The sequence below is a fragment of the Macrotis lagotis genome, chromosome 2 (assembly GCF_037893015.1).
Source record: "Macrotis lagotis isolate mMagLag1 chromosome 2, bilby.v1.9.chrom.fasta, whole genome shotgun sequence".
Classification (NCBI taxonomy): domain Eukaryota; kingdom Metazoa; phylum Chordata; class Mammalia; order Peramelemorphia; family Peramelidae; genus Macrotis; species Macrotis lagotis.
In genome coordinates this window covers 14,595,563-14,614,584 of record NC_133659.1, presented here as the reverse complement: position 1 = coordinate 14,614,584, position 19,022 = coordinate 14,595,563, and the positions used below count along the sequence as shown (strand labels likewise).

At 41.4% G+C, this 19,022-nt stretch overlaps 1 protein-coding gene across 1 annotated transcript in view; it reads left to right on the top strand.

Annotated features, from left to right (window-relative positions):
- Window positions 1–19,022, top strand: part of ROR1 (receptor tyrosine kinase like orphan receptor 1) — a gene marked incomplete at its 5' end in the record, with an annotated part of 342,695 nt that overhangs the window by 241,812 nt on the left and 81,861 nt on the right. The window contains one exon of the mRNA XM_074220644.1: window positions 907–937. Within this exon, the coding sequence (XP_074076745.1) occupies window positions 907–937 (31 nt within the window). The remainder of the gene's footprint in view (window positions 1–906; window positions 938–19,022) is intronic.

The window sequence follows — 19,022 nt, the reverse complement described above, 5'->3', positions numbered from 1 at the left end:
AAAGAGTCAAAAGACCTTTTTGCCCTCAAGAAGCTTACAATTTATGGTAAAACAACATGAAAATAAATGTATACAAATCAAACTATATAAAGGATAAAGAAGATATAATTAGCAGAGAAAAGATGCCAGAATTATGAGGATTAGCAGAAATGACTTCTGGAAAAGAAAGTGTTTTAGCTGCATCTTAAATATAATTAGACCAATTCTCCATGTCAAAAAAACCAACTTGAATGAATGAATGAATTAGAAAGCACTTAAGTGCTTAGTATGTACCAGTCTCTGGCCTAAGCTCTAGTATCTGTCCTCAAGAATCTTACATTTGATAGGAAAAGTTAATACATATAAGAAAAAAGTGGCCAAAGAGGGGCATTAGTCAAGGAAGTCTCAGGGATAATGATTGGAGTCATAACGTAGCACAATGCCTAGCAAACCTTAAATGCTATATAAAAAATGGTAGTCATTGTTATTATCATTAATAATAATAATAATAAAAGGAGCTCCCCCTAACAACTAACTAAAATTGCACTAGGCAGCTTTGATCAATAATTATGAGATGCTATTTGGTGGAGACCTATAGTTCGATTTGAATGAAATAGGGACCCAGGGTCTAAATTCTTCCTAATGGACCAACTCTGCCTGTTGAGATGATTCCCACTTTAATGGTTCATGTGTTAGCATTTTCTGTACCATTTATCAGACCTGAACTATGACTGTGGAACATTCTCACCTCCTGGGGCTTTGGATCATGGAATGGAAGTAACCATAAATCTTAGGACAATGAATAGGACTCAAGGGCAATTACTGGCTTTGATCCATAATGGATTGACCATACCTCCTTATGAGGCTTCCTTGGACAACTCAAGCTAAAATATTTCTTTTCTTTTTTTCTTTTTGTTTTATTTCTAGGTCCCCCACCCACAGCAAGCCCCGGATCATCGTAAGTAGTTCATTTCTTCCCATTTGATTGCCTTTTCAAGCATGTGTATCATTCCTGCCTGGGGCTTGCTATCTAGCGTTCAAGAACAAAGGCAAATGTGTCCTCCTTCTAGACCTGGGAGCTCAGGTCTCATCCAGATGTGCTTCTGACTTCTGTTTCTGCTTCCTACTGTGATGGGAAACCAACACTCTCATTAGATGAGTCTATTTATTTTTAGAATATCGGTGATATGGCATCTGAATTCTCGAAGCCCAAAGCCATTCAGTATGCTAGTTGAAAAGGATATATCTCTTGAGGAGGGATGGACAGTGAGCCTGAATGAGATGCTGGGACCTCCCTAAAGACTTCTCTGCTGTGTGAGATCTGCCCTATAAGAATTTCAGTGGTCTGGCTTTGTCATTATGCTCTGTGGCAGTGAGGGTCATAGCGTAGCAGTTACCTCCTTCATCACCCTCACTTTGGCTCCCTCTGTGAAATGATATTCGGAGGATAGAATGAGATAGTATGTGTAAAGTGCTTTGCAAACCTCAAATCACTATTTGAATGCTAGTTTAGAGGAGGAGGAAGAGGAGGGAGGGAGTGGGTGCTGAGATATAAAAAACCCTAAGAGAAAAGTCTTGTCTGAACTAGGAATGGCTTGGAGGGAATTCCTTGTTTCTCTTCAGTTCATTCATTGTTTTCTCTGGCATACATGTAGATGGTTATCAACTGTGTTGCTTACCTCTCTGGAGATCCAGTTTCTTAATGTTGGTCTTCATTGTTCATGATCTTGTCTTTCATTTACTCTGGCCCAATTGTTGGATTTTATATGAGAACAGCTGGGACAATGATGACAATTCCCACAGTGCCTTCTACAGGAAGGCACATCTGGGGCTTTAGAACCTCCTTTTCAGATGGGAGAATACCCACAATGGCTTGGGTTCCTTCACCACACACTGACTGGTAACTTCACCAGTTTCTGCCCTGTTCCCAAATCTGTTCTGTCCCTACTCAGTCACAAATAGACCATGAGACTTCCATCAGGTTATGATGCTATCATGGGAAGAGAAAAGATAAGAACCATTATTCCAAGATGAGTAAGAGGGAAGGAGAGACACCATGTCAGGGTAGGCAAGGTTCTTAAAAAATTCTACTGCACAGTCCACCCACCTCTTTGCTTCTGGCTACCACCTGGGGCAGCTAAGAGGGTTCTGAAGGGGCATCCTTATATCTTCTTTAGTGTAAGATTGAGTTTTACTTGCAGAAATATTGACTTCCTGTTCCATTCAAGGATAAGTCTTTTAGTACCAAGGTCTTAGAGGTTGGTAAGTATAGAATAATGTCAAGAATCTGGTAGTCAGATTCTAATTGCAGGCAAACCAGGATAAAAAAATTAAGGAAACTACTGAGAATTTACAATTATCCCTTTCACATTGTGGGAGTTCTAGAGGTGTGACTCCCCCACGATCTGGAAAATCCATGTAAAATTTTTGGCCCTCCCATGGTACTAGAGAAAAGGCCTGATTTTTTTTCGTTTTCTTTTATGGGGTGTTTACAGTACCTTACTATAAAATTTGGGTTAAGTGTTTGGTCATAGGCTAGATGTAGGTCAGTGTGATATCTCTACATTTTTAGCCTTTGTGGGGTGTCTGCTGGCTCTCTTGTCCTTTTCAAAAATCTTAACTTTTTACTTATTTTTACTTTAAAAAAGAAATTGTATTAAAAGATGAAATATGTTAATATTATACCATACTATACATAGAAACTTTTCTATGTCGTCTGTGGCTTCTATAAAACTCCCCTCTAATGCCCCCAGTTAATTTCTTATGCTGATTTGCAATATATTCAAACTGCAATAGAGAAAGTCATGATGTGGAAGGAATAACTGTATTTTCCTTAAGCCAATGTCCCCAAGCCCCTTTTAGGGCATCCACAAAATCAAAACTAGGTTCACAATAATACTATTTCAATTTTGGATATGATAAATATTGATAGATATAATTCAAATAAATAAATAAAATAAAAAACTCTGGAGAAGTTCACAATAATTTTTTAGAAGACAGAGAGTTGGAACTCAAAAACTTTTAAACAAATGTTAAAATTGTTTTTACATGTAATTGGGGACAAAATAAAATATCATTAAAAAATTATCAAGAGATCTTTGATCATTCAGTTTGAGACCCCTACTTACTCCAGTATTTTTTTGTGATTCTCAATATCGTCTGGTTTAACCTTGAGAATACCATGTTAAACTCATCTTTATGGTTTATACTCACTGGAAATGTCATTTACTTAAACTCAAATACAACCCTTCCGTGTGTGACAGAGGTCTGTTCTAGCCAGGGACTGAGGAGGGACTCCAGCTCACATTATGCTGATTTTCCAATCCTTTGCTAATATCCTGAACAGAATTCACTGGAAACTCTTGAACCCTATTCTATTACAAATATATGTACCTACTGGATGCATGGCCATCTGGGTCAAGATGACTGCCATGGATAGGGACAGCCCTGAATCAGACCATGAAGCACTGACTCCATTTCCTGATTGAGTCCATTGGATTCCAACATGGGATATTTTAATACCATTCTGTATGTTCCCGGAGGCCCAGTGGAATTCCATTAATAAAACATGCAAGGAGTAAAAAATAAACATTGGCCCTTGTCCAAGCCTTTCTGATACTTCATCAGCCAGTTAATTGTAACAGGGGAAGGGGCTTTAGAGTCACCCCATACTAATTGCATTTCTCTGAGCATGGGGAGAAAACGTTGATTGGTCTTAAGGCAGGTCAGAAGTTTGATCAGCCTGCCTCTTGTTCCTTAAAGCTAATTGCCATTTTTTGAACTGCTCACAGGATTGGTTGATAAGCGAAATCCTTTTGAAGTTTTAATTTAAACAAAGATTAAAACTTTTTTGAAAAATTATTCATGTTTAAAATGCCTTCCCACCCGGGTACAATATTTGTTCCTGTTAATCCTTGCTTCAATTGCTGCTGATAATTTGGATCCCAGGTTGGATTTCTGTGGTTAAGTATATAAATCCATAAGCTCCCAGACTTGGCCTGATGCCAAGGGCTGGTGACTCCCTCCATGGTGCGCCATCTTTGTGCCAGAAAGTCTTCTTATCCTGAAAGTTCTTGTAAACAAATTAACTGACATCTCCTGCCTTTCTTCAGTCCTTACGCTTTGATGAAGCCAGTTCCAGTCATGAGTCAATTAATCAATGAGGCACAGAGGAAGTTGGGTAGCACCAAAGGGCATAGAATTGCAGACCCGGAGTCTTGAGTTCAAATGTGACCTCAGACATTTACTAGATGTGTGACTTGGGGCAAGTCACTTCACTCTGTTTGCCTCAATTCCTCATGTGTAAGATGAGCTGGAGGAGAAAATGGCAAACCACCCCAATGTCTGCCAAGAAAATTGGGTCTTGAAGGGTGGGGTGCTCTGCATATGTAGTTGGTACAGAAGATAGAGAACTGGATTTGTCATCAAGAAGACTTCAGTTTAAAACTTCCTGGCTGTTTCACCTGGGCAAGCCATTTGACTTCTCTCCGCTCCAGTTTCTTCACTGTAAAATGGAGATAATAATAGTGCTCATCTCCCATGATCACTGTATCAAATAAGATAATATCTCTAATGTCCTTTGCAACCCTTGAAAATGCTATGTAGATGTTAGCTGTTCATATCCATAAATATTCATTAGTCAATCTTTATATGATCCTGGGAAGATCACTTAGCTTCTCTGAGACTCAGTTTTTATAATCATAAAATGGGTATCATAATACTTGTAATACTGGGTCTCATTTTGCCCTCACAATTTGTTGTTGTGAGGTTAAAATGAGATCATATAAAGAAACAACATGTCGCAAATATTAAAGTCCTATACAAAATGCCAGCCATTATTATATTATAGCATTTCTAGATATCTATTTTTCCTCCCCATCAACTTGAATTTTAACCTTCCTAATAACAATGAAAATCACGTAAGAAAACGAACCACCATGACTATATCTAACTGTATATATTGCATTCCACACTTGTTGATAGAAAGGTGGATAGGGGATTAGGTTGTTTGTTTTCTAGAATCAGAGTGGTTTATTACAATTACCCCAAATTTGACTTCTTTTTGTGTGTGTTTATCATTAACGTTATTTTAGTCATTTTGTATATTATTCCAGTTTTGTGATGGCTCCAGTATAGGGGAAGTAGGGACCAACATGGGCCTGGGAGATGGGAGAATGGCTACAGGGAAAAGAAGTGGGTCTCCTGTTACCTTCTCTTTCACTAATTATGCTTGCTAATCAAGGGATACTGTTGTGCAATAAATATATTATCAAAGACATAGATTTTTCTGTAAAACCCTAACCATTAGACAACACTGCCTCCCCTTGAACAGAACCAGCAAAATCCATTTTTTTCCTCCTCTTTGGAACACTAACATTAGCCTTTGGGACTTGACTTATCTATGACTCAGTTCCAGTGAAAGTGAAGAAGTGCAGTTGGGGGTCTGACTAAGCCCTCCAAAGGAGGTCTTTTCTTCTTTTCTTTTCAATTCATGATAAACTCAAGAATGACTTTCAACACTTTGCACTCCAGGGACAGAGTGGGGAGATGGGGGTCCAGCTCCGGCTCTGCTAGTTCCATTCTCAGCCCCCCCCCCCCACCACCCCACTGAACTGGGTCCCAGCAGCCTCAGAACCAGCAGCTGTGGAGAGTGGGAGGACTATGGAGGAAAGGAGGAAAGATAAGATAAGAAGCATTTCCCAATCCCACTTGGGTTTGGGGCGGGCAATTGAGGTTGGAAGAGCCAAATTCTCCTGTCCCTGATCACCTCTCACACTCAACAAATCTCACATTATAGATGGGGAGCTGAAAGCTTTTAAGACGAATTCCAGTGATATTTAAACAGTGTTTATTACGTGTGTGTGGCAAATATAATAACAGACAGAGAGAGACAGAGATAGGAGGGAGGAAGAAGAGAGGGAGAGAGACAGATGCAGAGTGAGAAAAAGAAAGAGGGAAGGAGAGAGAGAGAGATGCAGAGACCCAGAGATAAAAGAAAGGGAGAGGAGTCAGAAATACAGAGACAGAAAGTTGAGATGAAGAGAGGGAGAGAGACAGCTGGAGAGAGAGTGTGTGTGTTAGTGGAGAGGAGGGAAGGAGAAGGGGAGAGAGGGAGAGAAATGCAGAGACGAGAGGAAGAGAGAGATGGAGAGAGAGATGGAGAGAGAGAGAAAGAGACAAAGAGCAAGAGAAAGAGGGAAATAGAGAAGAAAGGGGAGAGAGGGGAGGGGGGAGGAAAGAGGAAAGAAGAGAAAAAATGGTGAGAGGAGGAAAAGACAGAGAAGATACGGAGAGTGTCCAGAGGATAGCAACCGATATAGTAAAGGTTCTCAAGCTTCTGTCATATGAATATGTCTTGAAAAACTAAGATTTGTCAAAGGAGGAGGGAACACTAGGGATCCTGAAGAAAAGCTTCAAGTGACAAATAGAATCTCTACAAAAGACGAGCCCTAATCTTGGACGGCTCTTCGTTGGGGGTCGTTGTTGAGGGAATTCTTGTGGCTTGGACTCCATGGTCCTTTGTCCTCTCCAGTACTAAGCTTTGACATTCTGAGAATATGGGAGGTATCCCAAAATGCAATGCTCTTCCTTGGGAGGGGGGTGGGTTCCCCTTTCCTGGAGGTCTTGAGGCAACAAAGCCCAGAAGACCATGTGCTAGGTCTGCTGCAGACCTTGAGTCGGAGTTATTGCCTTATAAGTAAAGCCAAAGAGAACTGAAAAAGCCAGAAGACTCTCGTGACTGTACTGGACCCAGCATCCAAAAAGCTGGGTTTGCACTCCACTTTAGACACAAATGGCAGTGTAGCCTAGGCAAACCATTGACCTTCAGTTAGCATTAGTTTGCTCATTTGCAAAATGGGAACACAGGCATACCTCATTTTAATTGTGCCTTGCAAATAATTGTATTTTTTTTTTTACTAATTGAAAGTGTAGCAACCTGACTTCAATCAAGTTGATTGACACCATTTTTCCAAAAGCACGGGCTCATGTTATGACTCTGTGTCATATTTGCTAATTCTCATACTGTTTCAGACTTTTCATTATCATTATTTCTGTTCTAGTGAGCTGTGGCCAATAAACTTGAATGCTACTATTTTAATTGTTTTGGGGTGCTGGGAACCAGGCCCTTATAAGATAGAGAACTTCATTGATAAAGGTTCTGATTTCACCACCAGTTGTTACTTGTCTCTCCTTTCTTTGGACATCTCTTTTTTTTCTGAGACAGAGCAACATTGACATTAGGTCCATTAGTAATCTTGCAATGGCCTTTAACTATTCAGGTGGAAGAAAGGGTCAACCTATGTGGCAAACTTCATTGTTGTCTTATTTATTGCCAGAGTCAACCCTATCTTCAGCAGCCACCCCCCCCATCAATCAGCTGCCATCAACACTGAGGCAAAACCTTCCACCACAGTAAATATTTCAAAGTGCAATGGCTCAGGTGATGGTTAGCATTTTAAGCAATAAAGTACTTTTAATTAAGGTGTGTTTTCTTAGACATAATTCACAGTAGTTCCCTTAATGCTACAGCCTTTCTCCTGTTGATTCTCTCCAACTTATCCTGCATAAACCTCAGTTGTAAACTTTATTGGTGTCGTTCCCCTCATCTACCAGCTTAATGATCTCATCCAAAAACGTAATGAGATTAGGCTGGCATAATCTATTTTTGATGATGCTGCAGTGATACTTAGTAATAAATCACTGCTTCCCTTTCTAAATATCTATTGACAATCCTTTTAATGTTATATTCTAAAATTTTCCCAGGAATCAAAATCAGGCTCTCTGACCTTTAGTTTTCAGATTTTTTTGGAACACTGAGGCAATAGCTACCTTTTCCAATCTAGTGATGCCATCTTTGAGAGTTCTGAATGGAATTCAGTTAGCCTCACCAGTGTGATGATGAGGAGAAATATTAGTGGGGTTAATGGGAATCTGGTTTTGTTTGTGATGCTGCCTTCCCCAGAGGTCACTATCCCTTTGATATCTTCACTAACTCATATCCCTTTGTTAGAGTATGTTTGGGGGTTCGGGTCTGTATTTTTAAAACACACACACACATTCACACATAGGCACACACATGTACATTTACACACATACACATATACTCACACAAATACAACTACTTTTAAAAATGTAACCTGCCAGCTGTCTTCCTGAGTTCAACCCGAACTCTGATTTTTTCTATTTATATTCAAATTGCTAAACATTGTCTAAAGATCAGTCATAATTATCTACAAAATGAGAGGGTTGAACTTGCTGACTTGTAAGTTTTTTTTTCCAGGACTAAATCTAGTAACTCATGATCCATATGTGATTTTGAAAAAGCCACATGATCTCCATAGGACTCAGTTTCCTCATCTATAAAATAAATGAGTTGGATTAGATGACCTAAAGTCCCTTCTAATCCAGTTCTGTCATTCTGAGTCTTGGTGACCCAGGAGTTCTTTCCAGCTCTATACCAGGGGATCCGTGACTTTTTTGTTTCATAAACCCCTTCTCAAAATAATATTTTTAAATAAGGACATGAAATAAAATAAAAAATATAGGATTATCAAGGAAACTAATTATATCCAAATACAGCTATCAAAATTAAGAAAAAAAGTTCTTAGACCCTAGCTTAAGAAACCCTGGTCTTGATCGATGATGTGAAAATGGTGGTTGAATAGATGCGCTGTTCCCTCATGAGATAGACACAAGAAAAATCCTTTCCAAATACCAAGAGACATGATGTTGCCCGTGGGTTGGCTCTGGTTCTGTCTGTTATGCCCAGGCCTCCCCCGTGTCTCTTTCCTCTTGGTTAATCTTCTCCTAAAGTGAGAACAACCCAGCGGGGCCCAGGCCTAGATGTCCCAGAAATGAAAGCTGAGTAAGCAAAGATTCCAGTCTGCCTTCCCCACCATCTAAGCCACTGGAGCCCATGGATCCAAGAGGATGTGCAACCCCTCTACTATCAATGAGCCCTTTCTCCATTGTTCACTGTGTGTTCTAGTTCAGAGAAAGGGGCACGTACTTCTCGCTGTGGTGCTGGGCCTGGGGCTCAGGGTTCCCTCTGGGGCTAACACTGCCTGCTTAGTATATTGGTTCCCTTTGTTGAAACCCTAGGTCATATTGTCTATGAGGGCCCTTCAACACTTTGTCAGGGCATAGGACGTAGAGGATTTGGGGTAGCTACCCCAAAAATTAAGTTGCCTTTTCAGTCTCTCCTTCTGGATGACTTCCAGAATCCCAGACTCTTATTGTTGCAAAGAGCCTATAGAGCTCAATCGGTCTGACCCCTTCCCCCACCCCACTCTAGCAGATTTTATTTTTTTGTCTTTGTATTATCCTGGATCAGACAGAGCACCTGGCAAAAGAGTGCATTTGGATCAAGCTGGCGGGGGGGGGGGTGGACCTCAGAGACCACCTACCTCAACCCTCTAATTTTACAAATGAGGAAACTGAGACCAAGGATAGCAAATTGTCCAAGGTCACATCCACAGTAAATATTAGGCAGGATTTTAATCATCATTGAGCACTGGAAGGCTTTAGTTATCACCTAATCCAAGGCCCTTATATCATAGATAATAATGATATTAACCAGTTAGCCAATGAACATTTATTAAGCATTTATTATATAGCTAGCATTTATATGGCAATTTAAGGGGTGACAAACACCTCACCTTTGTTCCCTCACTTGATCCTCCAAACAATTATGAGAGGAAGATGCTTGCCCCTTTTTACTGAAAGAGAGGTGAAGGGACTTGTCCAGGATCACACAGCTCAGTGTCAGAAGTGGAATTTGAACTCAGACCCTCCTCTGTCCAAACCCAGCCCTCCAGTTATGGCACTGCCCAGTTTTCTGTGGTTCATAAGATCATCAAGTTAGATCATTAAGGCAGATTTTTTGAGTTGAAAAGGATTCTAGAGATCACCTTGTCCAGCTCATTCTCTAGAGGGATTTATCCAAGTGTGGGGCCTCAGCTTGTCTGTCAACTCCCAGAATTCCTAGTTACCATCTCCCTTAGCACAACCTCCATTCAGTCTACATTCAGGCTGCATGCCCCAAACTTCAACTCAATCGAATGAATGAAAACCAAATGGATGGAAAAGCATTTTTAAGTGTTTGCTATGTGCCTGAAGCTATGATTCAAAGCTAAAGATTCAAATTCAGGAGAAAATCCAATCCTTTCCCTTAAGAAGCTTACTGGGGAAATAACATAGATAGGGGAGTGTTGACTAGGAAGGGGCCCATTGGTCCAGAGTATTATTGGGATGATTGATGGGGCTGCAGAAGAATAGACTGACACCGGAGTTCATGGTTCCAATAAGGAAAGGCTGCCATCATCGTCCTTGTTTTGGTTAATGACCAGGAGATTGAGGTCAAGGTGACCAAGGAGGAGGGAGTGAAGCGAAGCATGGCTGGGATTTTCCTTAAATAATGCTCTGGAGAGGTTTTTACCAGCTTGGTTTGCTTCATATTCTCCAGACATGGAGCCTGCTCCTTCTCTTCTAGCTTTGCTCCTATATTCTCTCAATAATCTGGAATCTTGATATGGCAGATTCTAAGAAATTCTGAGAATTAAGGAAAGCTGATAATAACAAGGCATAACTTGCATATTAAATGGAGGCAATGAGTGAGAAGATGGAGGGCATTTTGAGGGTATTGAGGCATAGTCTCTCTTTTGGGTCCAATCTCTTCCTCTCCATCTTCTTCTCCTGCCATTGTTCCTATCTGCCTATTCTCCAAAAGAACATGTTTATTTTCCTTCAAAATTAGGTTTGTCTGGTGTCAGTTTTCCATTTTCAGCTAAAATAGACATTTAAACAGGAACTGGGTAATGCCCAAGCTTTCAGAGTATTCCTAGCTAGCATAAAATCACCTCTGTTTCTTTGTGGAATACCAAAATATGTTATTGTTTGGGAAAGTCTTTTGATTAAAGAGAGTGTAAATGAAGAAAGGAAACACAGAAGAGCTGAAAAATAAAACATTATTCTTTTAGATCAAGCTTCATTTGGAAACAGTCACCCTGACCAGAGCCAGTCAGGCCTTGTGGTTCCTTTCATGGGAATTGGGCAGTGGGATGGGGCAGAGGCTAGAGCTTCTGCAGGAGGGAATGGGGCCAAGCCTCAAACTTTATTTCTGACTGGTTGTGTCCCTGATATAATGGCACAGTGGATAGAGTTCAGGACTTGGAGTTAGGAAGATCAAACCCAGCCACAGTCATTTCCTAGGTTGTATGTGGGCACAAATATTGATTGATGCCACTTGACTGGATGTGTTGGTCTGGACTGCCACTTAACCTCTCTCAATCTCAGTTTTCTTATCTGTGAAATGGAAATCATAAAAGTTCCTTCATCCCAGGGTGGTTGTAAGATAATGACATCATAATTGGAATGCACTTAAGATAGGGTCTGATGTCTAGTGAGCTCTCTATAAATATTAGCTCTTGCTACTATTTTTATCTGTAAAATGAGGATAATAACACTATCTGCCTTCCAGGGTTTTGGGGAGTGCCAGTTGTAAAGGGCTTTGCCCTATGTGCATCCCTGCTCAGATTAGTATTAGCATCACGGAGTCAAAACTGAAAATGTATGTGTCCTTTACTCGCCAGAGAGAATGTAAACCTTTTGATATTTGTGACTCTTGCATCTGGCAGAAAGTAAGCATTTCCTCCACGTTTCTTGATTGATTTATTGGAAAAGTTCACTGTCATGTCCTATAAAGTATGTGGGAGTGAAGATTCCTTTTGGGTAAGTATTGTAGTAAGTGGCTGCTTAAGGAAAATGATGATAATCGTCATGATATTTAAATAGGATTCTGAGGTTTCCAAAGCCCTTTAAATTGGTTAACTCACTTGATCCTCACAGCTCTGAGAGGCAGGGGCTGTTATTATCCCAATTTTACAAAGGAAGAAACTGAGGTTGAGCAGTTTAAGTGACTTGCCCAGAATCTTGACAAGTGTGGAAAATGCCATTTCATTTTTGATCTCCATGGAAAGGAGGGTCTGAGAAAGAAAGAACAAAAATAGGAGGAAATTAATTGATTACCCATATTTAGAAAGGAAATAGTCAGAGAGCCCCATTACTGCCCTTGGGTCACTCAAGCCACTGGGCCCAGATGGAGCACACCAGGACAGGTGGGATTGCTCAGTAAAGGTCAGTGAAAGATGCTGCCAAGAGATCAGAGGATGAAGAAAAGAGATGTACATGGATTCTGCCAACGAGGTGGCAAACTGAACTGGAATTTGCCACCAAATCTACTCCATATATATTTCTTTATGGCCCTAGAGGTTTACATGGCATCTCCCTCATTGAACCTTTTGACCACAGGGACTACTTTTTAAAAACTTTATTGTATCTCCGGGCATATACAATAGATCCCTAATAAATGTATTTTGATGGACTAGGAAATAGCTGCAGGGGGAAAAGCTGCAATCACAACACAGCTAGATGCTGATTTTGGCAAGAACAGGGCCTTCTGGACCACCTTAATTTCCTCCCCCTCCTTCCCTCCCTCCCTTCCTCCCTTCCTTCCTTCCTTCCCCCTCCCTCCCTTCCTTCCTCCCTCCCTCCCTTCCTTCCTTCCCTCCTTCTTCCTTTCTTTTTTCTTATTTCTTTTTTCCTTCTTTTCCCCCTCTTTCTTTCTTCCTTCATCATTTCCTCCTTCCTTCATTTCTTCCCTCTCTTTTCCTTCTCCTTTTTCTTTCCTCTTTCTATCCTTTCTTCTTCCATGTCTTCCTCCTCCTCTCTCTTTCACTCCTTCTGTCTCTCCCTCTCTCTTTTCCCTTCTATTTCTTATAGGTCAGAGAATGCTATAGATGAATTTACTTCAATTTTAACTAAGCATTTAGTAAAGTATCTCATGATTTTTTGGTAGGGAAAAATGAAGAAATATGGGCTACATGAACTCAGATTTGTTTGAATGGATAGGCCTAAAGTCATTAAAGGACTGATGTTAATTTGGAAGGAGGCCTCAATGATTTGTGCTTTTTAATGTTGTTATCTATGGCTTTGGCAAAGGTCGGTGACATACCCATCAGATTGGCAGGTTACACAGAATTCAGAGAGATGACTATCATTGGGTTAGAGTCATGATCCAAAATATTCAGTGAAATTAGAACCAATTCTAGCAAGACTAATGATAAGAACAAATGGAAAGTCTTACACCAAGGCTCAAAAAATTAATTTCAGAAGTACAAGGTGGAAAGGCGTAAGTAGACGGCAATTGATCTGATAAGAATATTTTCATTAAGAGTATGCTAGAGCAGTCTAAAAATTCAAAACTCAAAACTAAGGAAGGTGAAGTCCTCACATACTTTTTTTTAGGTTTTTTCTGCAAGGCAAATGGGGTTAAGTGGCTTGCCCAAGGTCACACAGCTAGGTAATTATTAAGTGTCTGAGACTGGATTTGAACCCAGGTCCTCCTGACTCCAGGGCCTGTGCTTTAACCACTGCACCACCTAGCCGCCCCGCTCATGTACTTTTTTTAAGAAAGATTTTTATTTATTTTGAGTTTTACAGTTTCCCCCCCATTCTTGCTTCCCTCCCCCTACCCCCACAGAAAGCAGTCTGTTAGTCTTTACATTGTTTCCATGGTCTACACTGATCTCAGTTGAATGTGATGAGAGAGAAATCAGATCCTTAAGGAGAAAAATAAAGTGTAAGAGAGAGCAAAATTGTCCTCATATACTTTGCCCTAGTTAGATTCCATCTGGAATATGGTGGTCATTTCTAGGCAATGCATTTTCAGAAGAATATTGATAGGATCTCTCCAGAGATTAAAAAGGGACTTTTTAAAGATAGTATCAGAGCGTCAGTTGAAGAACTTAGGATCTGTTTAGCTTAAAGTGAAAAGATTGAAGGGAGAGCATAAAAGAAGATGGATGATAGCCACCCTTAAGTATTGAATGATTGCTATGTGGAAGAGGAATGCAGGGACCTCAGAAGGCAATGGTGGAAGGGATGAGGACAAAAACTGAAATTTGAAGTAAAGAAAATTATCTCACTGGTAAATTGCCCCCAGAAGTAGGAGGTTCCCCATCCCTGGAGATCTTCCAGAAAAGACTAGATGTCAGAGATGTGGATTGAATTAAATGCCTTCCAGTGGCATTTCAATGCAGAGATTCTACCATTTTATGACTCTAGCATTGAAAATTTTACAACTCAGAGGGGGTCTTTGTATCTGTAGCATCTAACTGCCTCCTTTAATTTATAGAGGAGGTCTAGATAAGTTCATTGACTTACTGGAGATCACCTTGATTCTAAGGGACAGGGGTAAAATTTGAACCCTGTTCCCTACTCCAGAGCCAGTATTCTTTCTATTGAATATTGGCTCTTGACTTTGGCTTTGGATGATGGTGGTGTCTGGTTAGGATTTACTGGATGAAGGCACTTGACTATGAACCCAGGCAGGGATTGGGTTGATTTTCCTTTTTGATTGAAAGGGTAGCAAAGCCAAATTGTATTTTATTTCCTCTCTGGATTCTTCAAGTCTCAACTAAAATCTTGCCTTCTACAAGACCCCCCCCCCCCATGCTTGCACCATCCTTCTATTGGCAATTTCCTATTTAACCTCTTTGTATCTTGTTTGCACATAGCTGTTTGGCTGTTGTCTCCTGCATTAGGGCAGGAGCCACCTTCAGCATTTAACATGATGGCCAACACATGATGGCTTTTAGTAAATGCTCATTGAATGATTATATGACCTCATTGGCAAAGAGTTACCTTAATTTTTGAGCAGAAGAGTCAAAGTTTGACTGATCCAGGAGTAGAGTACCTTCCTCTTCCCCCTATATTTTCTATTAATTTTTGGTTCATCAAGCTAGAGTTGATGCAAAGCTCAGAAGCTCAGAAGGGTGCAATCCCAATCTCTCATTTTCCAAATAGGGAACTGAGACCCAGAGAGATGAAGGCATTGTCCCAAGGCCACATAACTTCATAGGTGTCTTTTGAACCCAGGTGAACCTACTCCGAAGATAATGTTCTTCCTAATAGGTCCCATTATTTCCTTTTCTTTTCTCTCCAAGGCTGATGTTTCCTACTTTTGGAATCATTCCAAAGTTTTGAAGAATGGGATGGTTGAGATGAGATCTTGCAGCTCTGGATGGAGAGGAGACCCAGGATTGCTCAAGTGCCTTAAAAAGACCCTTCCCTGGTCCCCTCACTACCAGACCCTGGAAGCAGGAGCCAATAAAGATTCTGGGGTTTATAGCCCACTGCTTTCCAAACTCATTTCCCTGGTATTGTGCGCCATATGAGACCCTGGAGATTACACATGCAAATGGAAAGTGGGATATTCTTAGGCCAGGCCAATCTAAATACATTTCAGAGGAGGGGGGGGTGGGGGTAAAACAAAGGGCTGGATGCAGGAGGTTGACAGAAACCATGTTAGAATTTAGTGTATGACTTCATCCTAGTAAAAACCATATCCCCCAAGTCCTGCCAAGTTTTGGGTGAGCCAGCCAGTGTTATCTGCTCTGCACATGCCAATAACCCAGTTGGGGGAAGGGGGGAGCCTATTTGAGCCCCTCACCATTATGGGGTACCTGAGGCTAAGGGATGTGACTCGAGCCCCCATTTTTACTCATTCTTCCTGCCACCAGACCTGCACTGGCCAGCTTGCTAGATCTGGTGGACTTGTTTATTTGCACTGGGCCCCATTGCAAGGTGGGTAGACGTTGCTTTTCTGGGGAAGTAGCAGGAGATGGAAATCCCTATGTAAATAGTTCAGAAAGAATTCACAGGCCTCCTGGGGTCCCTTTTCCTGGAGGGTTAGTCAGAACATCCCAGATTTTATTTTCTTTGCATTCTCACACCTTGGGCTCTCGGTTTGCTAGGCAGGCTCTGAGTGCTCAGAGGGCCCCAGGAATCCCCAAGCTCAGAGTCCAACGTCTCAGCTCTCAAGTGTCCCAGTTTGTTGTTTTTATGAGGCTCAGGGCTTCTCTTTATGACATACCCTGATCCTTTGCTACCTTTCACTCAGAAAGTTTCCCCTGGAAATCCCCAGCTTTGGTTCAAGTGGCTCACCCTATAATCTTGGAGACAGCTCAACAGATACCCCCCAATTAGAGCCTTGCCGCTCCTGGCCGGGTTTCCTGAGAGAAAGCTGGGGCACAATTAGATCATTTGAAGGTGGATTAACCTGCTGTCTGTTAGATATTGAGAGAGAGAGAGAAAGAGAGAGAGAGAGAGAAAAAAAAAGATGTGACTAGCACATGGCAGGATCTCTTTGAAGATGTCTTGAGGCAAGCCACTAATGAGTGTTGGGGCAGAGTTCTCTCACCTGTTCCCAAAGGGTTAACAATTTGTGGGGAAAGCAGAGGGGGAAAACCATCAACCGTGTAATATTAAAATTGCCCCATCAGAAATCTGTAACCCCTTCTTTGTAGATGGGCCCTCAGGCTCTGTCCATATTGTGTTTGAGGTTCTGTTAGTATGAAGGCTGTGTTCAGACATGGCGGGCGCTTATATGGTGAGAGTCTGGCGCCCTGGCCAGTAATGAAAACTAATTATTGTCATTAATAATGATCATATTGGAAAGAATTCAACAAGTATTTATGGAGGCCCCGTTGAGGTGTGCTCCCTGAAGTCCGTTGGCCAAGGCTTTTGTCATGGGTAGGGGAGGTGGCGTTGGCTTCTGGAGACCGCTAATTAATCATGTTTAGACTAAAAATGTGTGTTCTTTCATTTAAAGAGCTACTACTGGACACAAGTAAGTTAGTTCAGGGAAGAAAAAAGTATTAAGGAAATGGTTCAGGTGGTTCTTGGTGACTGGGTATCACTGTCTGTTGGACGAGTTGCCCTCCTCCTAATTCTTTGCTGACTGATAGAACTTTGGCTCCCCTCCAGTTGATCTTAGATGGTGAGCTGGATGGACCTCAGAGAACCTCTGTATCATTTCTCTTTTTACTTGATGCCTGGGCCTCTTTTTCCATATAAATTGGGTCCTGGAAATTCTCATACTCAACAAGATAGTAGGGATAGCGGCTTTGTCTTGGTGACACAGTGTGTTGTTTAATGTTGCCTTAGACATATCTCTAATAATAGCAACAATGAAAACAGAATTTATGTGGCACTTTAAAGTTTGCAGTGATCCATATACTTTATCTCATTAGATCTATGACTAAATTTTAAGAGTAGGAATTGATCTCCAAGGCTGGAGGAGTTTCCTCATTGGAAATTTCTTTTTACTATTGAGTCGAAAGAATAGTGGGCACTATCTAAAGCCTCAGGACTACAAAGACAAAAATGAGGTAACTCCTGCACCCATACTCTTGGGGGTGGAGAATATAGGCATGAACAGGCAAAAACAAAGGGATTTGGGAGTCCTTTTTAGGAGGTGACATTTAATCTGAGCTTTGAAGGAAACTTGGGACTCTAAAGAGGCAAAGGAAAAGAAGGGGGGGAAGGAATTCCAGGCATGAGGACCTGCCCAGGTAAAGGTTGGACAATTGAAACTGGAATGTCATATGTATATAGAAAGGCAAAAAAGCCAGGCTAGTTGACCTGAAGAGTATGAAGGCATGTAATAGATAAGGAAGAGAGGCTGATTCTGCATTGGTAGAGGGAGTTGGGTTTTTTTTTCTTAAGTCAGAATTTTACTGTACCGAGGAAATCAAAAGACAAAATCAACAAACAAATACAGCTATATCTGAATCTGAGGAAAGATTTCCCCAGTTCTTCCTAATCAAGTCAAGTCATTAAGTCCCTACTATGTGTCCCAGTCTGCTGACACACAGTAGGGAGGGGTATGTGCCTATGTTCAGTCTATCCTCAGAGGAAACTTGCCAGTATTTAGCCACATTGTTCTGACTGGAAACGGGAAAGGGGTTGACTATACAGTGTCTGCTTTCAAATACTTAGTAAAAAACGGCTGTCCCATAAGCAGTCCCATCCGATAAAAGTGGGGTCTGGGTGACTTGGAAGAATGTCCCCAGAAAGGTTTGGATTTGTGTCTATTTCTTCTCAGATACCATACATCTTACCCCATAGCTCATCCCTACTCTTCAGGGGCTTTTTTTCAGACTCTGGGTGTCCAGGAAGTCTCTTTTTCTTTCCGTTCTGCTGAGAGAGCCATTCCAGGCCGGGGAGCTTGTCCCCCCAAAGGCATTTTGTTGGTTTTGTTAGGTCTTGTTTCTAGAGGAAGGAAGAAGGCTACACCCCACTGGACTTGGGATTGTCATTCCTTGGCAGATCAGAGTGGCCATCTCCTCTCTGGGAATCGGGGTCGGGTGTCCATGCACACACTTTGAAATTGGATCATCCTCCACACACCTGAAGTCCCCAGTGTGTTGGACCCTGGCTCCTGGACAAGGGTGAGGGCAAAGGGCAGCTTTCCATGCCTCCTTTGAATTCCACTGAGCTGTGGCTTCAGAGAAGATCCAGATGACTGGAGGAAATCCCATAATTGGGGCTGCTCTGATAAGCCTTCAGATGAAGAGGAAGGGCCCCTCTCTCCAAACCCTCCCTGGGGGCAGAGTATTCCTGTTGAGAGTTCTTAGGCCACATGGTCATAGATTTCAGGATGTGATTGATCATAAGGGCTAACAGTCATATAGCATTTTAAAGTTTATGGAGGGTGTTACAAATAGTATTTCATTTTATTCTTACAATGAATGAGGGAGATAGAAGCTATTATTATTGCCATTTTACAGTATACTGAAGTTAGGTGACTTGTCCAGGGTTTCACAACTAGTAAATGTCTGAGGTCAAATTTGAACTCAGACCTTCCTGACTTCAGACATAGCACATTACCCATTGAGCTACCTATCTGGAAGAGCTATCTAGTCCAACCTTCTCATTTTAGGGGTGAGAAAATGGAAATGCAGGCAGTATAAGAAACTTGTCTTAAAGTTGCACAGGTATTAAACCTTAGAGGAAAGATTCAAACCCAAGTACTCAGGGTCAATACTCATTCCCCCACTCCACACTACCTGGGATGGATTGTATGGCCTTGAATTTCCATTTAGTCTTGAGATTTTGTGATTCTGTGAGTCTTTCCCTGGCAGCCATATCCTCCCTGTGGTTTGGATGAGATCACCAAAATAAAAAAAGGCCTTTCGAAC